The 21,083-nt window shown below is 57.7% G+C and overlaps 1 protein-coding gene across 3 annotated transcripts in view; it reads left to right on the top strand.

The window, feature by feature from the left end:
• Nucleotides 1-21,083, top strand: part of ADAMTS7 (ADAM metallopeptidase with thrombospondin type 1 motif 7) — a 65,402-nt gene that overhangs the window by 30,069 nt on the left and 14,250 nt on the right. For 2 of the 3 annotated variants that reach the window (XM_075159655.1, XM_075159653.1), the window contains exons 18-23: nucleotides 150-363; nucleotides 3,418-5,217; nucleotides 6,973-7,125; nucleotides 7,765-7,938; nucleotides 8,532-8,678; nucleotides 8,902-9,061. In XM_075159655.1, coding sequence (XP_075015756.1) covers nucleotides 150-363; nucleotides 3,418-5,217; nucleotides 6,973-7,125; nucleotides 7,765-7,938; nucleotides 8,532-8,678; nucleotides 8,902-9,061 — 2,648 coding nt within the window. Of the gene's footprint in view, nucleotides 1-149; nucleotides 364-3,417; nucleotides 5,218-6,972; nucleotides 7,126-7,764; nucleotides 7,939-8,531; nucleotides 8,679-8,901; nucleotides 9,062-19,138; nucleotides 20,972-21,083 lie in introns of those variants that run through there. The other variant, XM_075159654.1, reaches the window with a different exon arrangement.

The raw sequence follows: 21,083 nt of genomic DNA, 5'->3' as shown, positions 1-21,083 counted from the left end.
AAGCCTGCGTGCATCTCGTGTGCATCTCCTGGCCCCAAACACCTCCCGGTTGGTGGTGGCTAAAGCCCACCGCCCCGAGCACTCGGCGTGGTGGGGCACGGGACAGAGCCTGCTCCGCCTGAGGCGTTTTCCCTTCCGCGTTTCCCCAGGTGGTGGGTCGGCGAATGGCAGAAATGCTCGGCCACCTGCGGCCGGTCGGGGCTGATGAAGAGGACGGTGCTCTGCATCCAGAGCGTGGGGCTGGACGAGCAGAGGGCCTTGCAGCAAGCAGACTGCCAGCACCTCTCCAAGCCAGACGCCACCGCGCCCTGCCACCGGGAGGTCCCCTGTCCCTCCCAGTGGGCCATGGGGAACTGGTCCGAGGTGAGAAGGAGCGTCGGGGAGGTCCCAGTGTCTCGCAAAGCTCGCGGGAGCCGGGGGCAAAGTGCCCCAGATACCCTCAGCCTGCCCGCGAGGGGTGGGCGTGCTCCTGCTGACGGGGAGGTTCGTGGATGCGTTTCTGTGGGCTCACGTTGTAACACCATCGCAGGGATGGGAATTTCGTGGCCCGGGGGTCTCAGAGCGAGGAAGGAGCACCGAGCTGTTTGACTCTGCCCCCTCCTCCCGGAAGGGTGCCCCGTGCTTGATTGCAAGGAGGGCAGACACAAGAGGTTTTCAACCCTTCAGTGTATTTTCCAGCACCGCAAGCCTTCCCCTTTGTTTTGGCAGAAGCTTGAAGGTAATTCTTGCCTGCTGAAGCAGGGTGCTAGGGGCAAGCCAGGGTCTGGATGCACCGTGCCTGTGTGTGCTGGCCGGTGGGCATCGGCTCCCCGGCTGCGTGGCCTGCCGCTGGGGCGAAGCTGCCCCGACTCTGCCGCAGGGGTGGGCAGAGACCCCCTCAGCAACGCTCCCGGGGGGCATCACAAATTTTTCAACAATTTTTTTAAAAAGAGAGGGAGAGATTAAAAAAAAAACCCCATGTATAAAATGCCGTGGTCTGTGGACACCCTGTGTAGCCTTTATTTATTTTTGTATTTCTGTGGATCAGCGTAACCACAGGTTGAGGGTTTTAACCAGAAAATTATAACTCCTAATTTAAGCAGTGTTTTCAGAAAGTGTTCAGCGTGAAGACAAGTATCGGGAGAGAAATGAGAGAGCCTGGGAACTGAGCTTGTTGCTAAGAAACAAATGGAATAAAAATGCGAACAGAAAATTTGAAGGCTAAATGAGAGCTATTTAGAAATATTTTTCTAGGGGCCCACAAAAGCCACAATTGCAGGGCTGAGAAAGAAGGCTGCAGCAGTTTAAAGGGAAAATCATGAATTGCCCGCGGGTCTGTGCTGTGCGCGGAGCCAGCCCAGGCTGTCCCAGTCGTCCTCTGTGGCGTTGACATCAAAAGGTCTGTGAGCCCAGAAAAAATGTGCTCGAGGTTTTGAGATATCTGTAATTTTTCTGTCCTTCTTTCACTTGAAGTGAGAGCCTTTCTTCTCCATTTCCACCACCACCAGTAAGTAGAGAAATTTGAGGGGCTTGGAAGCTTCCCAGAAATGTGGTCCTTCTGTCCAGCGACAATAATAGGGGGTTGTTGCTTTTTTTGTCCTCGCAGACCCTCGGGCAGGGCAGCACGAATGCCTGTCTGGCACCGGCAGCACCCGGCAGCCCGCGAAGCCGAAGGGATTATTTGCAGTTTGGGCAGCCCAACAAAGTGCTTAAACACTGGGACTTAGTGCCTTCAGAAGGACCCTAAAGCAGTGTATATCCAGCTCTATGGACTTTCCAAAGAAGTTACCGGCCCATTCAGAAGCTTTATTTGTTGTCTATTAATACACGAGGGTCTGCACACGGGAGCATCTGCCTGTGCTGGCCGGAGCACGTCCCACCATGCAGCCTGCTGTGATGCCTCCTGCAGCCGTGTGCTCGATGCTGAGCTCTCCTGCGAGCCCTGGGTGTCCCTCCATGAGGCTCCTACCAGCCATGTTTCTTATCTGTGTCCCGGAGGCTTTCCTGGTAACCAAGCCTTGGCAGATAAGCTCTCTCCTTCCCCCTGAAAGAGCTTCGATACTTGGAATTTCTCTCCTGGATGGAGTTGGAGGGATTTACTGAGAAATTTCAGCTTAAGGTGCACGCTGCAGGAATTGACCTCTGTTTTCCCTGATTTGGCCATCCCAGTAGGGTGAAGCAGCTTGCTTGCACCCCTCCTGCAGATGTTAATGTGTGGTAATGTTTTATTTCAGCAACATAATGCAGCTGGTGGAAATGCCTGGTGGTGGCCATGGGGTGTTACGGATTGTCCCTGCTGCCAGGCACAGTCCTCGGGGTTGCTTCTGCTCCTACCCAGGAGACACGGAGCTGGGGAGGCTGCAGCCGGCACGGCACGGCACAGCACGGCACGGCACGGCACAGGGCCCCGGCTGCTGGGCCAGCGTCTCCTCTGGACAGCCCAGCAGCTCTGCCTGTCCACCTTAACCTCTTAATTTCCTCGTGCTAGCGGCTGTGCATCAAACCCTTGCCTCAGCCCGTCCAAGTAGCAGGGGTTTCAGCAGAAATCCCCTCTGTTGGGTTTGTTTGCCTTGCTGACTGTTCGTTCTCCTTGGCTGGGCCGTATCAGGCACGGTGACGTACATGACTAACGCTCTGGGCATCTGTCACCGCAAACTGCAGCGGCCGGTGGCTTGTGCAGCCCACATGCGATGTTACTAGCGCTGTGATTTACTTATCCAGCAGAAAATTTTGCTGTCCTTCTTTCCAGCTTGTGGCTTTCTTTTATACTGAACAATCTCAAAGAGACCATTATGGTGGAGGAGGGGGTGTCCTCAACAAAGCTCCTTATTGACCCTTGCTTTTTCCCTACTAGGACAACACCCATGTTGTTACCCCCTGCTTCAAAAAATTCTCTTCTAGCAGAAGAGATGTAATTCATGGCGATAGGTCATAGAAGAGAGCTATTAGATCATCTTACCCAATGCCCTTCACAATGTCCATCTCCTGGGAAAATTGTTTCTGGCTGGAGTGCAGGTCAAGGATCACCGTGAGCAAAGTACCCTGCATACCAGCCCTGCACTGGGATGGTCTTTAAGCAGCCCCGGAGGTAGACTGGGCCAGCAGTAACACTGCTTACCAGTGTGACCAGTACCCCTGCTCCCGACCTCTGGTACAGGGGACCCCATGCCCCAGCTGGGACTGGCACAGGAGACATCTCGGGAGCCAGGTGGGTGGTGGGAGCGCGGCAGAGCAACATGGAGCCCCTTCTCCCCGTGCCCAGAGCATTGCGGCACACGGGATGGCCGAGCACCCGCTTCCATAGCTTGGAGGGGAGCACCGGCGAGGGGCATGGGCACTGCCGCGGCACCGCTGCCAGCCCCTTCCCCGCTCCTCCTGCTGCACCCGACGTCGCCCGCGCTCCCGTCCCTGACGTTTGCATCTCTCTTCCTTTCCCAGTGCTCCGCGACGTGTGGAAACGGGACACAGAGACGCCCTGTTTACTGCAGCAACAGCACTGGAGCCGCTTGTGACCCTGCAGAAAGACCCAGCTCGGAAACTATTTGCTCCTTGCTGCAGTGCCAGGAGAAATTAGACAGCGCCAACACGGACTGGTCTGGCAGTGGATCCTCCAGCAGAGAGATATTTAATGAAATACATTACATCCCCAGCAACCACATTGCTAAATTTAACCCCTTAATCCCAAATATTCCGGAGTCCAGTGATATCAATATCATCACTGAGGAGGACTTCTCAGCCAGAAAGGGAAATGTCTTTGTTGACGATTTTTACTACGATTATAATTTTATCAACTTCCATGAGGATCTGTCTTACTATCCCTTCACGGAGAAGGAGACCAAAGGCGAGGAGCATAAGCCAGAGCTGAGCACCAACGATGTGGAGGGGTCCCGTGAGATACCCGCTGATGTCCTGCACACCATCAAGCTGGGAGCAGGAGCAAGTGAGAACCATCTGGTGACCAGCGAAGCAAATGCTTCTGCTCCTGTGCACGGCGAAGGAGAGACGGAGCCTGGGGGTTCAGCCATGAATGACCTCCTGAGCATGGTCCCTGAGGATGCGCGGACGGCCGCTCCTGATCACGCCATCCCTCACCTCTCGGGTGAGGAGGAGAACGCAATGCTTGCGCCCCGCTCCGAGGACCACCCGCCCACCCAGAGCACGACGAGTCACGACTCTGCAAACAGCCACGACCACCTGCTCCCGGGCGAACCCCGGGGAGCCGTGCCGACGAGGACCGGACCTGGGCAGGATGCTCCAGCCGGCAGCCTCGCTCCCCGGGCTCCTTACCCGTCTGATCCCTCCCCGCCGCTGCCCACTGGCGCAGCCGACATGTCCAACAGCCTGGGAGAGCCGGGGAGCAGCGGGGAGGGGCCCACGAGCACAGAGGGGCCGGGTAACGCCGGCAGTGAGGGGCACGACGTGGCCGGCTCTGCAGGGAGGGACCGTGAAGACGCAAGGGAGATGGGTCTTGTCATCACCAGTGATGCTAACGGTGCTGCCCCCAAGACCCAGGAGCAGGAAGGGTGGGCAGAAATGCTGGAGGGCACGGCGGGCACGCACGCAGTGCCGGGGGCCGACAAGCAAGCCAGGGGGGCAGATCTTTCCTTCCCCACCCTGCAGGGACTGGGCTGGGAGATGCAAAGGAGTGCTGGCAGCACCCATCCCGCTGCGGGTCCCTATCCCACCGGCGCTGACGGGGGCCCCGTGGGGCAGGCAGGGCACCAGCCAGAGCTCCGCACCCCCACATCCCCGACCTTGGCCCCCTTGGTGGCCACTACAGCCTTTCCAGCAGCAGTGTCCTTGTCCCCTGCCATGCCCGGGCCAGCCACCCAGCTCACCTCCAGCGGCCTCACCCAGCAAGATGCCCTGGTGCCAGCCGTGCCCACGGCCCCGGCTCACATCCTTTCCGTGCACCCAGCAGGAGCATCGCCCTCTGAATCCCCACCGGTGTGGTGGACCGTGGGGGTGTCCCACCACTCGGAGACAGCATCACCCCGTGCCCAGCAGACCTCCCACGGGGCCCCGCTCGGCAGCACCGCGCCAGGGGAGCACTCGCCGTGGGCAACCCCAGGGACATTTGCTTTCAGTGATGGGGAGCACGAGTTATCGCCGCCCACCCCGGCACCCCCGCCAGTCTGGGGGAAGGCAGAGATGGAGAAGGAGGAGGCTTTGCTTCTGCCATCAACCACCATGGCAGCCACTGTGATGCCCAGCTGGGAGGTTGGGAACTGGAGCGAGGTATGTGTTGAGTCCCATTAAAAACGTGACGTGGCTGGTACGGAGGTGAGAGACCTGTCCCTCTCCTGGCTGGTCTCTGGGGCATGGCTCTTTGCATGCAAAAAAATGTGCATGGCTCGCCCATGCTCCCACTGCCACTCCGTCCTGTCCCGCGCTCTTGGGCACCGGCCGCGGCAGCGGCTCCTTGCCGCTGCGATGCTCAGCCCAGCCCGGCACGTTTCCAAGCAGCCTGCTCGCTGCCCTGGCACACCTCCCTGCTCCAGGAGGGCCGGTTCCCCCTGCTCGGCGTTCCCTGCTCTGCAGGGTGGTCCCGGGCAGCGGGTGCTCGGGCGGTGGTGGCAGTACACGGCGGGCACCCAAATCCCTGCCCGCTCTGGCAAGCCCAGAGCCCCCGTGCTGGAGCCGAGCACCCAGGGAGACCCCCTGGCACGGGAGCAAGCTGCTGCCATTTTATAGGAGAGAGTATCTTAAAATACGCCACGAAATGACAGAAATTTGAATGTCAAGTGCAAGGCGCATCAAGGCTGCAAATTACCAAAGGGAAGGGGCTGTGCTGAACGCGGTGAATGGGGATTCTCAGCAATTACCAGCTGTCCTCTTGCTGCCGTCCCGGGGCTGCTCTCTGCGTAGCATTTGCAGCAACAGACAAACGGCTGCTGCAGTCCACGGTAACGGGCTTTCATCAGAAAGCACAAAACCAACAAGCGTTTGGTGTCGTGGAGCACCGGAGGCGGAGCGTTGGGGGAGTCTTTTAAGAAGGCTGCACGAAGGACCCGGTAACAGTCAGGACAATACTTAATACCAGCAAAAATACAGGCCCACATGTGGGTTTTACAAAAGGGCTTTGAGCATCACTTGAGCCGGGGCGTTGGAGGGAGCTCTGCTGCGGGGGTGGGACTGGTGGCAGCGCCGTGACACGGAGGCACACGGGTGTGTTTTGAAAGCCCTGCAAAGGCTTTTAAGATGGAAAGGCGGCTACAAAATAAATCAGATCAGTCTGGACAGCGAGGGGTGGATCCAAAAGAGGAGGTGGAGGCACTGCCTTTCAGGTGGAGGGAAATCTTTACTGGAGCTTTTAACACGGAAAGGGCAGGGGACAGGCAGTGCTTGTGAAAGAAGAGCACGAAACAGAGCTTCATGAGACAGCAGTCAAACGGTTGAAGCTGTTAGTCCTAACTAATAGAGACCTAGCAACAAAAAAGCTAAAGGCACCCCCGGCTGCAGAGATCCCCGTCGCTGCTCCGTTTCCCGCTGAGCTGCGGGCGGCCGTGGCCGGGACGCTGGCACGGGGCGACGGCCATCGCTGCTGGGGCCTGGGGTTGCAGCGTGAGAATCCTGCTGGAAGCCAAAAGCTGAACAGGGGGAGAAAGGACAGTCCCAGCCAGACCAGAAATGGCTGAAATGGGTTATGGAGGAGGGTTTTCCTCCTCCTTCCCCCAAACCGAGGGCTGCCCGGGACTGGTTCGAGAGGAGCCTCTCGCTGTGGGGCTGGGTCCCCTGCCAGGCCAGTGCTGGGCACAGCCTCTGGGAAAGCTCCTCTCTCCGCATCGTCCCGCGGCCCTGCCTCCGCACACCCGGTTTTACTGGCTCCCCTCCCGATGCCCATGGAGGGGGGCGTTGAGCCGAGTCCCCAGGGACCTTTCTGCTGGGCCACCGGGCTCCGTCCTTGGCCAGGGGGCATCAGGGGCAGGCAGGGACAGCCCCGCTGGGGCCGGCGGAGAGGAGAGGAGCAGGAGTCTGCCTGGTGTGTTGCAGTGCTCGGCCACCTGCGGCGTGGGCGCGATCTGGAGGATCGTGCGCTGCAGCACCGGCAGCGACGACGGCTGCGCCGCTGCGAACAAACCCGTCCCTGCTCGGAGGTGTTCCCTGAGACCGTGTTCGTCGTGGCGCGTGGGGAACTGGAGTAAGGTAAGGAGGCGTGCAGCCGGTAGGGAGGGTCCCGAAAAATCCATGGAAGAATGAAGGGAGGCGGTGCCTGCCCTATGGCCAGAGCATTACCTGCTCTCGGGGCGCGCTCTTCCTCATGGCTCACGAAGGCAGAGGGTAAAGATTTGCCCCTACCACAGAGTTTAAACAATAATCTTTTCATTTTTCCTGCTCTTGGGCTGGTTAGAAAGCCAGGAAGTTGCAAAAGCTAAACGAAGAGGGGTTTGAAAGTTTCTGGAAAACATTCTCGCCAATCTACACTACCGGGGGTGTTTGCAGTTGGGTTGGGTGAATCCAGGTGTGCAATGGTGGGAGCAACCCTCCTTGCTCTGGGTGGGCGCCGTTCCTTGGCTGTGCAGGTGGGAGAGCATCAGTTATAAGGAAAGACTTTGTGGCTGTTACAACTGGAAGCCGATTGCTTTCAGAGGGAAGTTAGTGACAGATTCAGAGCTGCATGCACTTTTCTCTAGCTTGGACTAGAGAAAAGTGAAGAGAGGTTGAGTATGAACTCAATCCAACCCAAAGCAGAGCGTGTCTCTGGGGTCTCCCGTTGCCGGAGGGATTCCTGCTGCGCTGGCCCCTGCCGCCCTTCCCCGGCGTGATGCTCGTGTCGTTTCCCAGTGCTCCAGGAGCTGCGGCGGGGGGATGAAGGTTCGGGACGTGCATTGCATCGACACCAGAGACCAGAGGCTCCTACGGCCCTTCCACTGCCAGGCTGTCCTCTACAAGCCGCCCGTGCAGCTCCCCTGCCAGAGCACGCCGTGCCTGGACTGGTACACGTCCTCCTGGAGAGAGGTAAGTGCTGAGTGGGGTGCGCGGGGGGCTGCGCTCGACCCCCGAGCATCGCCGCGGGGCTTCTGTGCTAGCTGGGCACACGCCGCGTGCGTGCCTGTGACGGGACGTTTCACGCCCACAGTTATCTTTCCTCTCTCTCCCTGGAAGCGTTTGGCCAGCGCTCGGCATTTGCTTGCCCAGAGCAAATGCTCAGTAGCTGCTGCTGGGCGAGCATGCGGCCAGGGGGGCTGAGCTGCCTGCGGCCACGCAGACGCTTCGCTGGGGCCCCCCCGCTCGCTGCCGGCAGGGAGGCAGCGGGCTCCGCCTGCCTCTTCACACGCCTGCAAAATTGAAGGAGATACTTGCAGCGGGTCTGCCGGACCCTGCTGCCTCTGGCAACCTCCCAGCCAGCCTGAGCACCGGGAAGGAAACCACCCCCTATTAGCAGCAGGGGCTGCAAAGCGGGCGCTCCACCTGGGAAGCAGGTTTTGCGGGTGCTTATGTATTTGTAGGGTGGGTTTGTCGTGTATTTCCGTAAGACACCAATGCGTGGAGCGTGCCTGCCTTTCTCCGGCGCCGCTGGCTTCCCCTTTCGACGGCTTGTGTCTCGGCAGTGCTCGGAGTCGTGCGGCGGCGGGGAGCAGGAGCGGCTGGTGACGTGCCCAGAGCTGGGCCGCTGCGAGGAGGCGTCGCGGCCCAACACCACCCGGCCCTGCAACACGCACCCCTGCACCACCTGGGTGGTGGGCTCCTGGGGAGAGGTGAGCGGGCGCGGGCGGGAGCGTGCCGCTCCCCTCAACGGGGCTTTTGCGTGAAATGCAAGGAATGGGGAGCAAAACCCAACCCTCAAAACAAAACTGGGGGCTACTGCAACAAAAACCTCCGGGGTCTGGTGCTGCCGGCGCAGCACAGCGTTGGGGGGTGGCTCTGCGGGGCGCAGGGACGGGTCCCCCCGGGGCTGACGGGGCTGCCCCACTCCCGCAGTGCACAGCGCCCTGCGGCGGGGGCATCCAGCGGCGCCAGGTCAAGTGCATCAACACCAAGACGGGGCTGGCCGAGGAGGACAGCAGCCTCTGCGACCACGAGCCCTGGCCCGAGAGCACCCAGAAGTGCAACCCGCAGGACTGCGAGAGCTCCGAGTCGGGTAAGCGACCGTCCTGCCCGTCCTGAAAGCTGAATGTTTTGTCTTTAGTGTGGTTGTGCTTCCCAAGAGCCTGTGTGCGTTCTTTGGGATAAATGCTGCGTTTTGAGGACATGGCAATAGTTGTGGAGATTGTGTGAAAACCACCCAGCTCTCAGTTAAGGAAAATTACCTGGAGAGCGAGCGGCTCCTCCGTCATCAGTTTTATGGAGAAGCGATCTATCGTCCTCCATCACCGTCCTCTGCCGTGGCTGGGGACACTTTTCCACCACGCGGCACCAGTGAGGGCTGATACAGCGACACCGATTAGAAGCTCGGGCGCGCACAGTTTTTACGCTCATTGCGGGTCGTGCGGCAACGTGAGGAGGCGCAGGACGGTGTCACTGGGCGTGCTGTGTGCGAGGGAGCTTTAAATGGCACCGTCTTAGAGGGCACTGGGTGGGCGTGCTGTGCACCGGCTGGGTGGTCTGCTTGGTCTCTTCGAAGCCGTGCTGTGAAACGAAGTAAAGGCTGTGTAAGAACACGTCCCGTTTCTGGGTCCAGTAGCTGTAGATGTTTTTTCTAGCCAAGTTTAGACTCATTCTTTATTTTTCTTCTCCCCACCTTTCACTTCTCGGCCCCCTGGATAGTCTGGAGGAGGGCGCCAGCAATAACAGGCCGTGCTGAAAGACGGGCTACACTCAATTAATTTTTCCGGGGCAGGTTGTGCCCCGCGCTCTCCCAGCTGGCTGGCGGCGCGACGCTGTCCTGCTCCCGGGAGGGGACCCCAGGAAGGGCCGTGCAGCCGGCGCAGCAGCGCCCGGGGTAGGTGCCGGGGGCGAGCCGGGGTCCGGGCACGGGGAAGGGCGATGGGCGCATGGTGCTCATGGTGCTGCCAAACTGGGAACTGGTGCCGGCTGCAGCAAGGGGAGCGATGGGGGAGGAAGGAAAAAACAGTCAGCCCGCTAAAAAGCAATGTGTCCGTGGGAAGATGGAGGGGGTGTTTTGTACATGAGTTGTGTAAGGCTAGCTTGGCTAATCGATAATTAAGTGGGAATGTTATAAACATCTATACATGTCCAGAGCATTCAGCTCTCAAGGGGCTGAGCGTGGTTTGTTACTGGCACGAATGTGAGCTGGGATGTGCTTGTCGGAGGCAGCAGCGTCACCCAGCAAGGGGACCACCACGCCGGGGTGGCACGGGGCGAAGGGACCTGCTTCAGGAGCAACGTGTAATTCAGAAAAGGGAAGCCAGAAGGAAATATCAAGCGATTAAGCTCTCTGACCACCAGAAAGCTGTTTAATGACAAAGTCCCAAAACTTTTGAACAAGCCTGGGCTCACCATGAGAAAGATAAAAGACCAGTTCCCCAGCATCTTTGGGTATGTCCGAGCAGATGCTCCAGCGAGTCAGACCCATTTTAACCTGAGCCATGCAGGCTGACTGCCAGCTTCATTTACGGGCTCCGGCTGCAGCCGCGGTGCTCAGCTGTGTAGCAGGTGTTTGGTTGGCTTCTCCTCTCACCTTCACTCAGAGAGATACATCCCATGGCACCAGGCAGTTCCCTATCAGCCAGAAGTCTGTGGGCTGCAAGGGTTAACAGCACTTAAAAGGAAAAGCAATATAATGAGGGGATTAGATATCATTCATATTTGCATGTTAGTCATTAATCAACCTTATCTTTTTAATGTGTCTGGACAAAGAAAAGCTTTTTGTCTGCCCAGAAAGAAACGTTAGACCCTCAGGAGGTCTGTCGAACAAAGAGAGGGCTGAGAGCCGGAGCGGGGCGGGCAGGAGGGCAGCGGGCGGCCGGTGGCCCGTGGGCTGCTCTGCAAAGGTCCCCCTCTGCAGCCTGGGACACCCGTTCTCATCCTTACAGCTCTTTGTATTTGTCCTGTATGCAGCCGCGTTCATCCTAAAACCTGTTCTGGAGAGGGCAGAAGCATTGGCTTGGATTAACTGGGATTGGGAGACTGTGACCGCTGGCCGTTGGGATGCTTCTAGCCGTTAAACCGCTCCTTTTCGGCGGCTGCGCGACCCTCCTGCGTTTGCAAGTCTGTCGGGCAGTTCAACATTTAGGAAGGAATTAGTCAGGCTCGCTCAAGAAATGATGTGCGGTTCCGGCTATTTTTGTCAAGGGAAAATTTCCGTGCCGGGCTTGGTGATGAGAGCCGTGGAGCCGCGCGGCGTAGCCAAGGTTGTACCAGAATAACCGCTTAGATGTGTAGGAAGCACACAAATAAATGTTAAAATCCTGGCTTCAAAATGACATAAATGCTCTGGCTGTAGCCCAGGGCAGGAAACGCCTCTTGGAAATACAAACATTTCCTGCCAAACCGTGAAGAGGAACAAAACTTTCACATGGCAGGAAATCACAGATGTGTAAATCCACAGGCAGAGGCTCCCAGAAAAGGCATGAACGTAACTCCAGCCCTTTCCTGTGTTTTAAAGGATCTTTACTGCGCAAGATTAGTGCAGGCTGGAGTGATTCATGTGTTTATGTTAGAAGCACAAGGAGCCTCTATCTCCTCTAACATGAAGTGCATGGATACCAGAAAAATCATGTGTTTGTCTTTGTGAGCAGTCATGTTCTTGCTGGACACAAAAATGCGAATAACCCCAGTAGAGTTTAAATGTTAAAACCATTATCAGATGAATTTTTAACAGAGGTGGAACAGACTAAGCATAAACACACATCTCACCGGCAATCAGCTCTCTTCAATTAAAGGAGGTCGGAATTAATTAGAACCAGAATCCTGTTCTGTCGCCAGGTTATAAATTAATTGATGATTACCCAGAGGTTATTTTTAAATGTGCCTGTCGTTCTACAGCTGCATCCAGCTGTGCGTGCAGAAGATAAGGCTGGCCGTGTCCTTAGATGGCTCCCGGGGAGCATCGGAGCCCGTCGGGCACCCCGATGCCTCTGTGCGATGCCCCAGCAAGGCTGGGGACGTTTATCTTAGTCCACGCTAAGACGAGGAACTCAAACAAACACGACTCCAGCGCAGGAAAATCGGCATGGGGGCTGAGAGCCATTGCTCTCGCCCGTGCTAGCGGCAGCCGGGAAAGCCCTGCGGCTCCTTGCTGGCGTCGGGGGGGCGAGGAGGACATCGCTCTCCTCCTGACAGTGAGAACAGCTTTGCTGGACCTGGGGCAGGGCTGCCGGGGAGATAAGAGCAGCCTCTGGCTCAGGAAAGCCTGTTGCCCTCTGATTTCCACCCATGCCCAGCTCCGAGCCCGAGCAGGGCTCTCACACCCACATCAGCCACTCCTGTTACGGATCATTTCTTGTAACTCAGAAAGCTGGAAAAACCCCTCACAGCGTGTTTATTTCTGTGTTTAAGCATTACACTTTGTTTTATGGCCACCTTGGAAAGGAGCTGAGCAGCAGGTCCCACCTGAGAGCTCGGAGAAACCGGTGCTGGTTTATCCAGCAGGTCGAACAGTCTTGAAACACAAAAGCAGCAATTGCTTTCTGCTGGAGGAGGACGCTAACGGGTGAACCGAGCAAAAGTCGCCCCGCTGCTGCGAGCGCAGCGGCTGTGCCTGCACGGTGGCGTTTGGCCAGACCTCATCGGTGAAGGGTGGAACAACCTGTTCAAACCGAGTGCACGCAGCCCACGGGATGCTCGTCGTGGTAAATGTCATAAAATTAACAATTTCTCCGGATCCGATACTGGGTGGGTCTGCAGGTTCCCCAAATTCACACCAAGCAGGTGTCAGGCAGGTGATGGGTCTGGCTCTGCGCTCTGGCCAAGGCACTTCAGCAAACGCAACTGTTCCCCACACGTGTCTCAGGCTTTAAATGCCAGCGAGGGAAGGGAACTAAGGTAAAGCGTTCAGCTGGCCCAAGAACAAATCTGTAGAAGCTGGCGTGGATACAGTTTCTCTGGGAGCGGGACAAAGGTTTCCAGCCGGCGGGAAGGGTCGGGGCGGGATGGAGTTCAGCCTTGTGTCCCGGGAGCAGCCAGCACCGGGGACCGTGTTTGGCGGGGCCGTGAGAGGGGCGATGCTGTGGGGGGGCCGAGGGGCAAAGCCCCCCTGCGCCAGGCCCGTGCTGAGGCAAACCCCAGGCGCCCGCCCTCTTCTCCCGCTGCCGTTTGCGGTGCTCCGGGCTCGTTATCCAGGGTCTGGTTGTATTTCTAGTGGCCTCGAGATTAATTGGCAATTAAACGTTATATTCCTTCTTGCTTTGAGTAGGGAAATGAAATTATTCATGGTGCTGCATGTAGCTGTATTTGTCCGCAAGGGATACGTACTAGAAATAATTGCAGCAAATTCCAATTTTCTCTGTCATTTGAGCATGTAAGTCTGTACCCACGTGGCCAGGCAGAGAGGTGCTGCTGAGCGAGTCATTAAGTGCCCTTTATTTACTGCTAATTAGCAACAGCTGTCGATGGAAAAATGGGTGTTTGGGAAAGGATTCCCTGTTTTTATTAAATGTGGGCGAAATGAATGTTACACATTTTAACCGTACGGAGAAGGAGGCTCTCAATGACACGGGCTGGCAGAGCTGTTCAGGCGTCCCCGTGTCGGCCCGTCCCGCTGAGCGGGCCGGTGCAGCGCCAGGTCGGGCAGCATCGCTGCCGCGCAGACCCCTGTAACGCGCCCAGAGGCCGATCCGCCCCGGCCCACCCACGCCGAGCCTGCGCGGCGGGTCGGCACGGCACGGCTCCCGTGAAAACCTGGGCGATGGGGGGAGAAACCATACGAGCCATCAGGCAGATGGAGCGGGAAAGGCACGTCTCCTCGCCCCGACAAGAACAGCGGGCTCCCTCACTGCAGTGCGGCCCGCGAGCTCGGTTTGACCAGCGGCGGTGGGAGATGCCTCTCCTCCGGCAGTGGGAGATGCCTCTCCTCCGGCGGTGGGAGATGCCTCTCCTCCGGCGGTGGGAGATGCCTCTCCTCCGGCGGTGGGAGATGCCTCTCCTCCGGCGGTGGGAGATGCCTCTCCTCCGGCGGTGGGAGATGCCTCTCCTCCGGCGGTGGGAGATGCCTCTCCTCCGGCGGTGGGAGATGCCTCTCCTCCGGCGGTGGGAGATGCCTCTCCTCCGGCGGTGGGAGATGCCTCTCCTCCGGCGGTGGGAGATGCCTCTCCTCTGGCGGTGGGAGATGCCTCTCCTCTGGCGGTGGGAGATGCCTCTCCTCCCTCCTTCTTGGCAACTGCTGAGTAGATTTAAGTTTGAGGAAGCGTAAATCGCAATGGACCTCCGCGGCTGCAGCCCGGCTCCTCTGCCAGGAGCCTCTTGCCAAGCCTCCGGTAACGGCCTGGCAGGGAGGAGGCAAAGCCTAATCCCGACAACAAAAGATTAACCCCTACTTAACTTTTTTGAAAACTCTCCAGAACACATCAAAGGCATATTTTTCTGTGCAGAAGAAAGCTCTTCAGCAGAGAGGATGTTGGCCTTGGCCTTGGAGTGCTAAAAATGGGGAGAGCAAGGACACAAATGAAGAAACAGCGCTTTACCCGTGGCTGGAGGAATAACTGTGCTCAGCCACTGCCGTCGTGCGCTGGGGTCCCGCCTGGATTCGCCCTCCCTCCGTCTTGCAGTAGCGGAGGGCTCAGCGCGGCTGCCGAGCCCTGTTGCCCTGCCTGACCTGCACGTTAAAGGAAGCCCAGGCGAGGCCGCGTGGCCAGGACCCAGCTCTCTGCTCGAGCCTGGTGGCTCCTCGCAGGGTCGGCGGCGGGAAGCTCTGGCCACCGCGCGTTTAAAGCGGGTTTGGGTTTTGGAGAGGAAGGCGGGGGTGATGCCCAGCGACTCATCTCAGCAGAGCTGGCTTTCTCTCCCCCTCCCCGCGCCCATGAGAAGGACGGGGAAGGCAGCGCGGAGCGCAGGGGGAGTCCTGGCTCTGCCGCAGCTCTTCGGAAATGAGCATTTCTCTGTGGGATCCAGAGACTCTAAACATGGATAATCCCGCTGAACCTCTTCGAGAGCACTGGCGTTTCCTCCCTCTGGTCTGCGATTCCCAGGCTGGATGCTCAGGGGGTGTCGATGGGAGCTCCGTGGCGGTGCTGGGGCTGAGCGAGACGTCCCGGGAGCAGCAGGCTGAGACCTGAAAATGGTGGGGTTTAGTGCTTTCCTCCCAGTTTTCCAAGCTGCGGCGTGTCGGTGCCTGCCTGTGCAGGCACACCTGGCAGCGGAGCACGCGTGGCCGGCGTGCTGACCTGCGACCACGGCTCTAGTGCTGCCTGCGACGAAATGTGCTGCCTTCGCCTGTGCCCCTTCCCAGGGGAGGCTCCGCGGGCCCCGAGCAGGAGCTGGGACAGGACTTGTTAAATTCGGCGCTGGCTCTGAGGGCATCCCGAAGGCCAGAGGTCAGCAGCTTAATTCTCTGGTTTTGCTAGCTCAGCTCTAAGCTCAACCTTTCCTTGTTTTTACAAAACCTGTTCCAGGAAGTTTATTTTTCCCAAGCATAAAAGTAAATGCTTAGGTCAGTATGGCAGAAGCTTAAATGAAATTTAAAGTGACTTCCCCGCCAACTTAAAAAAACAACCAAAAAAAGTGGGGGTTTTCAGTTGCTAATGTGCTGACTTAGCCTGGATCTTAAAAGCCCTGCTTTAAGCTATTTCTTTAGACTAATAGACTTGAATACTGGAGCGTATGTTCAAATTAAGTGTTAGCATTATATAAAAAAAAATTGTTAGTAGAAGAAAATAACAGTAAAAGGATTAAATGAAAATTGGGTCAATTCTGTAGGGACCCTCTCTGAAGAGCTGACAAATTAAGTGCTTATTACAGCTTCCCTTGCCCAAGTCCAAATTCCAGGGAGGAATCACGAGCTCAGCCAAGATTTCCAGACCTGAGCTTGACCCCGCACACATCCACGCTGAGATGCTACATCAGACCGAAGCACGGCCCGATCTGGAAAAATGATGAGCGCTCAACAACTCCCCTTGACTTCAGTTTATTGGAAGGCTTTGGAAACCCGGAGTCCTGCTGCGGGCTCTCGCGTCAGGTCGGCCGAGCGGTTGCAGCAATGCCTCCAGCCCAGGGCGGAGGCTCTTCTCCACCCTCCGCTAACCCCATCCCAGATCTTATTCCGCAGTAGGCTCATACCTTTGCAGATAAAATGGGTACAAAGAGAAATAACTCCTGGCAGGAGACCGAGGGGCTTGTTCATGCCTGTGTACGGCTCGGGGTGCTGCAGGTACGGGAGTTTCCGTGCCAGCACCCAGGATGCTGACGCGTTGGAAGGGGATCAGAAAAGAGCTAAACCATCACCTCTGGTCCTGGAAAGCTGCTTTCCAGCGAGAGGCTCCAGGAGCTCACGAGCCTTTACAGCTCTTTCAAGGGAAGGCAGGAGGCAACTTGGTTGCGATCCATAAATAGCTTTCTAGGAAGACCATTGCGATAAGCAAAAGGCTCGTGAGCAGAAACGAGCCCAGCAAGGCACAGCGGCAGCGGGCTAAAAATACCAAGGCGCTCGGCAGGGGTCTGCATCGGCACGGCATCCCCCAGGAGCATTGCCCCAGCACTGTCACCCGAAACGCCGGTGACATTCCCATCCATCCATGCAGAATTTTTAGCTGAGTTCTTCCAAACGCCATGGAGTTTTTACTGCTATTACACTTGCTCCATGCTATGCAGTGAATAATTAACCCCCCGGAGCATGTCAGCCCCTGTCCGTGCCTGCCGGGAGCTGTGCTGTGTTCGTCGTCTCTCCTACTCAATATCGCTTCCAAAACCAGCAACTCGGAACACCACGAGTTTGTAAATCCTGCGGGAAGCATGTGTTGGGCAGGTGGGGGTTACCCAGCGGTCGTGCTCTGGTGAAGAGTCCCGCAGGAGGGGGATGGCTGCGATGAGCGTGCTGAGCCGGAGCTGGGCACCAGGGCGTTTTAAGGCACAGCTCGGCCGGTGCGCCCCAGTATTGCCGTCGCCAGCCGTTGGGGGCAGGAGGGGGGGTTCTCCAGGCTGACGTGCCCTCAGGCTTTTCTCTCTCGCCAGACACCCCAGGGTGTTTTAGGATCCCTGCTTGAGACATCCCTGTCCTGCAGCACGTGCAAACGGGAATATATGTATTCATGTGCTCGAATGTCCCCGTGCAAAAGGGCTCGGGGGGTTCAGGGGACGCCGTGCGGAGCCGCAAAGATGCTCGCAGGGGAGACTGTCCCTGAGACCCCGATGGAGTACCGCACGACAAACTGTTCCCTTTTCCCGACCGGCTCTGGTGCCGTCGCGTGGCTGCTCTCATGGCAGGTCTGGGGACGTGCCCCGCTCCCGACCCGGCCCTCTCTGGGCTTTACAGCAATTTCTCCTCCGCTCTGCTCAGCCAGCAGGAAAAATCCGCATTGTCCCCCAGCACCCAGGGGGTTGGACCGAACCCCAGCCCGGGAGCGTGACGCGGGGCCAGGATCCGGCGCTTGGTCCGTCGGCAGCTGTTGGATCCGACGGCGCTGGCAGGCAGCAGTTCTGTGTCAGGGCACAGAGACACTATTGCCGGGCAGAAATAGCTGTTGCTCGAGAGGAAGAGAGGAAATACCTCTACTGAAATAGAAAATTAATTTTAGACCAGTATAGTGACCTCCTTACTGGCAGGCTGGGGGGTGAGGGCTGTGATTGAAATCCCAAACGGGGGGAAAAGTCTCTGTTCTGCATCTGCTCCGTCCTTTGCATTAACTGCTGTGGGTCGGCTCGTCCCTGTGGGAATCGGGGCAGCAGCCTGTCCCGGAGCAAAGCCTTTTGTTTGCAGAGGGCAGATGGTGAGGGGCAATGGTCAGCGAGAGCTCCCCCGGCTCAGTCCCGGTGTTTCCCCAGCAGAAAAATGTCCCAAGAAAAAGAAAAGCCCATTTTCTTGCCCCGTTTCTGTGTCTGCTCAGCGTGGTCCTGGGCGGAGGGTACCCCGGGGAGAGGCAGCGCGGGGGGACGGGGGTGCTGGCCCTGCGCGTCCCGTACCTGTACGGGAGGTGAAATTAGACAGAACTGATGTAATTTAAACGCGTCTTGCGCAACTGGGTGAGATGCTGGAGGCTCAATGAGGCGCACGTATGTTTTGATATAAAGTAGAAAAGGAGGAAATTAAGAATGAAAGCAAACCGACTATATATGCCTATAAACAATGCATATTTGGTGATGGGTCTCTGCTGCTGTAACTAAGCCGAGCTGCAGCCTGTTTGAGCCCGGTCTGGCTGGCCATGGACCTGGGAGCTGCTCGGGCTGATTTCTGCAGCCTCTGCCAACGGCGCAGGCGAGGGCTGTCCCCTCCTCGCCATGTCCCACGCCATCCCATGGGATGCACGGCACCGCGGTTTGCACGCGGTGGCAGGTGCGAGGGCGTTTCGGGGTGGTGGGATGTTCCGCCCTGTCGCACCCCGAGGGCAAGGTCTCTTTGGGGCAGCGCTCGCGTCTCCCCCCACTGCAAACCCGAGCGCTGGACCAAACACCCCGACGTGTCGCTCCCGGCCCCGGAGAGGGATTTGTGATCTTCAGTCTGTTTGCAGAGAGGAAACTGTCTGCAAACAGTTTGCTCAGCCTGCGAGTGACTCAGCCAGGGCGGCCGGGCTGCGACCCACGGCCAGCGCTGCCGCTGCTGCAGCTGGTCCCGGTGCTGCCCCCGCTGCGGGGCCGGGCGCTGGAGCAGTGGTTCCCAAAACAAAGCCCATCCTCGAAGCAGCACCGGTGGTGTTTTGAGATTTGCGAGACACCTGCAGGAAGCGAACCAGATGATGTGGGTTCTCGAAATAATCTGAACACAATGCAAAGAAAAATGAATTCTCGCCTTTCTCTCGCCTTCTGCTGGCATTGCGGGGAAGGTCTGGGGACTGCGAGGCGACGTCATTGCGGGGAGGTTTGTCGCCTCTCCCAGGCCTCCAGCACCGACCCTCCTCCCCGGGGAGCGAGCCGCGCTCAGCCCCGCTCCCCCGTGTGGTTTCGCTACCCTGGGAAGACGCCGCAGAACCCTAGACAGCAGCGCGGGTGTTATTTCTGCTGGCAATTGAAAATAATGAGGATGCTGGGTACCCAGATGAAGGTGGGCTCTGCATTTGGTGAGGTCTCTGTGTCTCTGCCAACCGCATGCCAATTTTCCCATCAAACGCCTGATAACCGTGCCAGCGACGCCGGCAGTAACACTGTCCTTGCCCTCTCGCCTCCCCTCCAGGCTTCGTCTGCGAGCGCGACCGCTTGACGTTCGGCTTCTGCCAGACCCTGCGGGTCCTGGGAAGGTGCCACCTCCCCACGGTCCACCTCCAGTGCTGCCGAAGCTGCCGCCAGCACGGGCACCGCGCGGCGCCCGACCGGGACCGCGGGGACGAGCGGGCCTCCCGGAGGTGACAGGACCGTCCCCGAGGGCGAGAAGCGCCAGGACCCGCGGCGGCTCCCGGAGCAGCGCGGCGGCAGCGGAGGGAGCTGAGTCACAGCCAGGACTCGCGGCTCTGCCTCGTCCCGCGGCAGCGCCAGACGGTGCCGCCCGCGAGCCGCGCGGTGCTCTGTCAAAACACGGGGAAGGCTTGATTTCTTTTATTTGTGCTACACTATAACGGTGCTCAAACCATCGGTCTGAACAATAAGGTCTGGCGTGGGCTGGGTGTGCAGGTCCCGCTGGTCCCGTGGGAGATGCCGGGGCAGCCGGGACCCTCCGTCGGGGTCACACTGCCCCTGGGCGACCAGCGGGAGAGGTTTTGGGGGGAAGGGAAACCGAAAGCAGCAATAATTTGGGGGAGACCTCTCAGAAATGCTTATGGTGCTATCATTTGACTTTTTCAGCCTCTTGATGGTGTTGGCAGGCCAGCACGAAACTCTTGACTTTTATTATTATTTTTTTATATATGAAGTGAGCATCTAGCATTCCACCATACAGCCGACCGTTTCGATTAGTTTTTTTTCCTTTAGGGAACTTGAAGCTGGCAACCCATTTCTGTAATTTTCATTAAAATGTTTACGCACTGAAGCTGAATAGCCGTAATTTAAGAAATGGAGACAGGGCAGAGGAATAAAGTATTGGCTTTAGTTACCCCGAGTCCAGGGCTCGCGGTGTGCGAAGGCTCCGTGCCCTCGTCTCCCCGCTGCTGGCTTTGCGTGCCAAAGCCATTGCCTGTATCACCGTGGGGCAGAGGGGATGGCCAGGGACACCAAGGCACGAGTGGAACGATACGTTGGTTTTGGAGCCCAACAGCGCATTCCCTTGCACGTGTTTGTGGAGGAGAGGGAAAGCTGCTCTGCCCCGGCGGTGAGCAGCATCCCCTTCCTCGTGAGCAGCAAGTACTTACACACCCGGATTTCTGTATGCAGTTACGGCGTAGCAGTTTAATGTTCTGTGTTCTTACAAGCTAAAAACCTTTTTTCCTCTTTATATAGATTCACCTCTGTTAAGGTTAATTGATTCTTTTAACTAGAATATCCCGTAGTGTACGAGGAGCGGCGCTCGGCTGGCACAGCCCTTACCACCCACTCCGGGGGGGTCGTGTGTTAATCCCTCCCTGTCTTAAGGAGGATTTGCTGTTAGGCTGGTCCCCGGAGGAGGGTCAGGAGCATTTAGGTAGGAATTCCTTTCCGTATTACTCTTCAGGCTATGGAGGACGCCCAAAAACTGGGAGACCACGAAGGCAATCGTACTTGCATTGAACAGAGAAAGGCTCGAGCCCAGCATCGGCCGCGCCAGGCGTGCAGTGCGGTCCCACAGCCCCGGGTGCGTTTCTTCTTCACCTGTGCTGTCGGGAGCAACGTTCAGTCCCATAACGGGAAGTTCCTGCGTGTGACTTGTATGTAAAACACAGGCCATGACTTCACCATTTGTGTTTTATTCCTTTCCAACGTGGTGTAAATTTTTATGCTTCAAGAGCCTGTGTTCAGTCCTGGTTTCCTTCTCTCCGGCATCTCCTATCCCACGCTTCCGCCACGCTCCCAGGTTTTGCTAAGGGGTAGCCACTAAATGTGTTGGGGTTTAATGGCTGTAGCTCACGAGTGTCTTAAATTAAACAGTTACTGAAGGAAATGGTAGGGTTTCACATTTTCTCTTCCCCTTGGGGAATTTGGAGGGATTTTTCACTGAAAGCGCAGTAAAGTGGAGGCGGTTCAGGTACTGGCAGCAGCGGGGGTGTGATTAC

This window comes from Calonectris borealis, chromosome 11, assembly GCF_964195595.1.
Source record: "Calonectris borealis chromosome 11, bCalBor7.hap1.2, whole genome shotgun sequence".
NCBI lineage: Eukaryota > Metazoa > Chordata > Aves > Procellariiformes > Procellariidae > Calonectris > Calonectris borealis.
The sequence above is the reverse complement of the archived record's forward strand: the minus strand, read 5'-3'. Positions and strand labels throughout refer to the sequence as shown.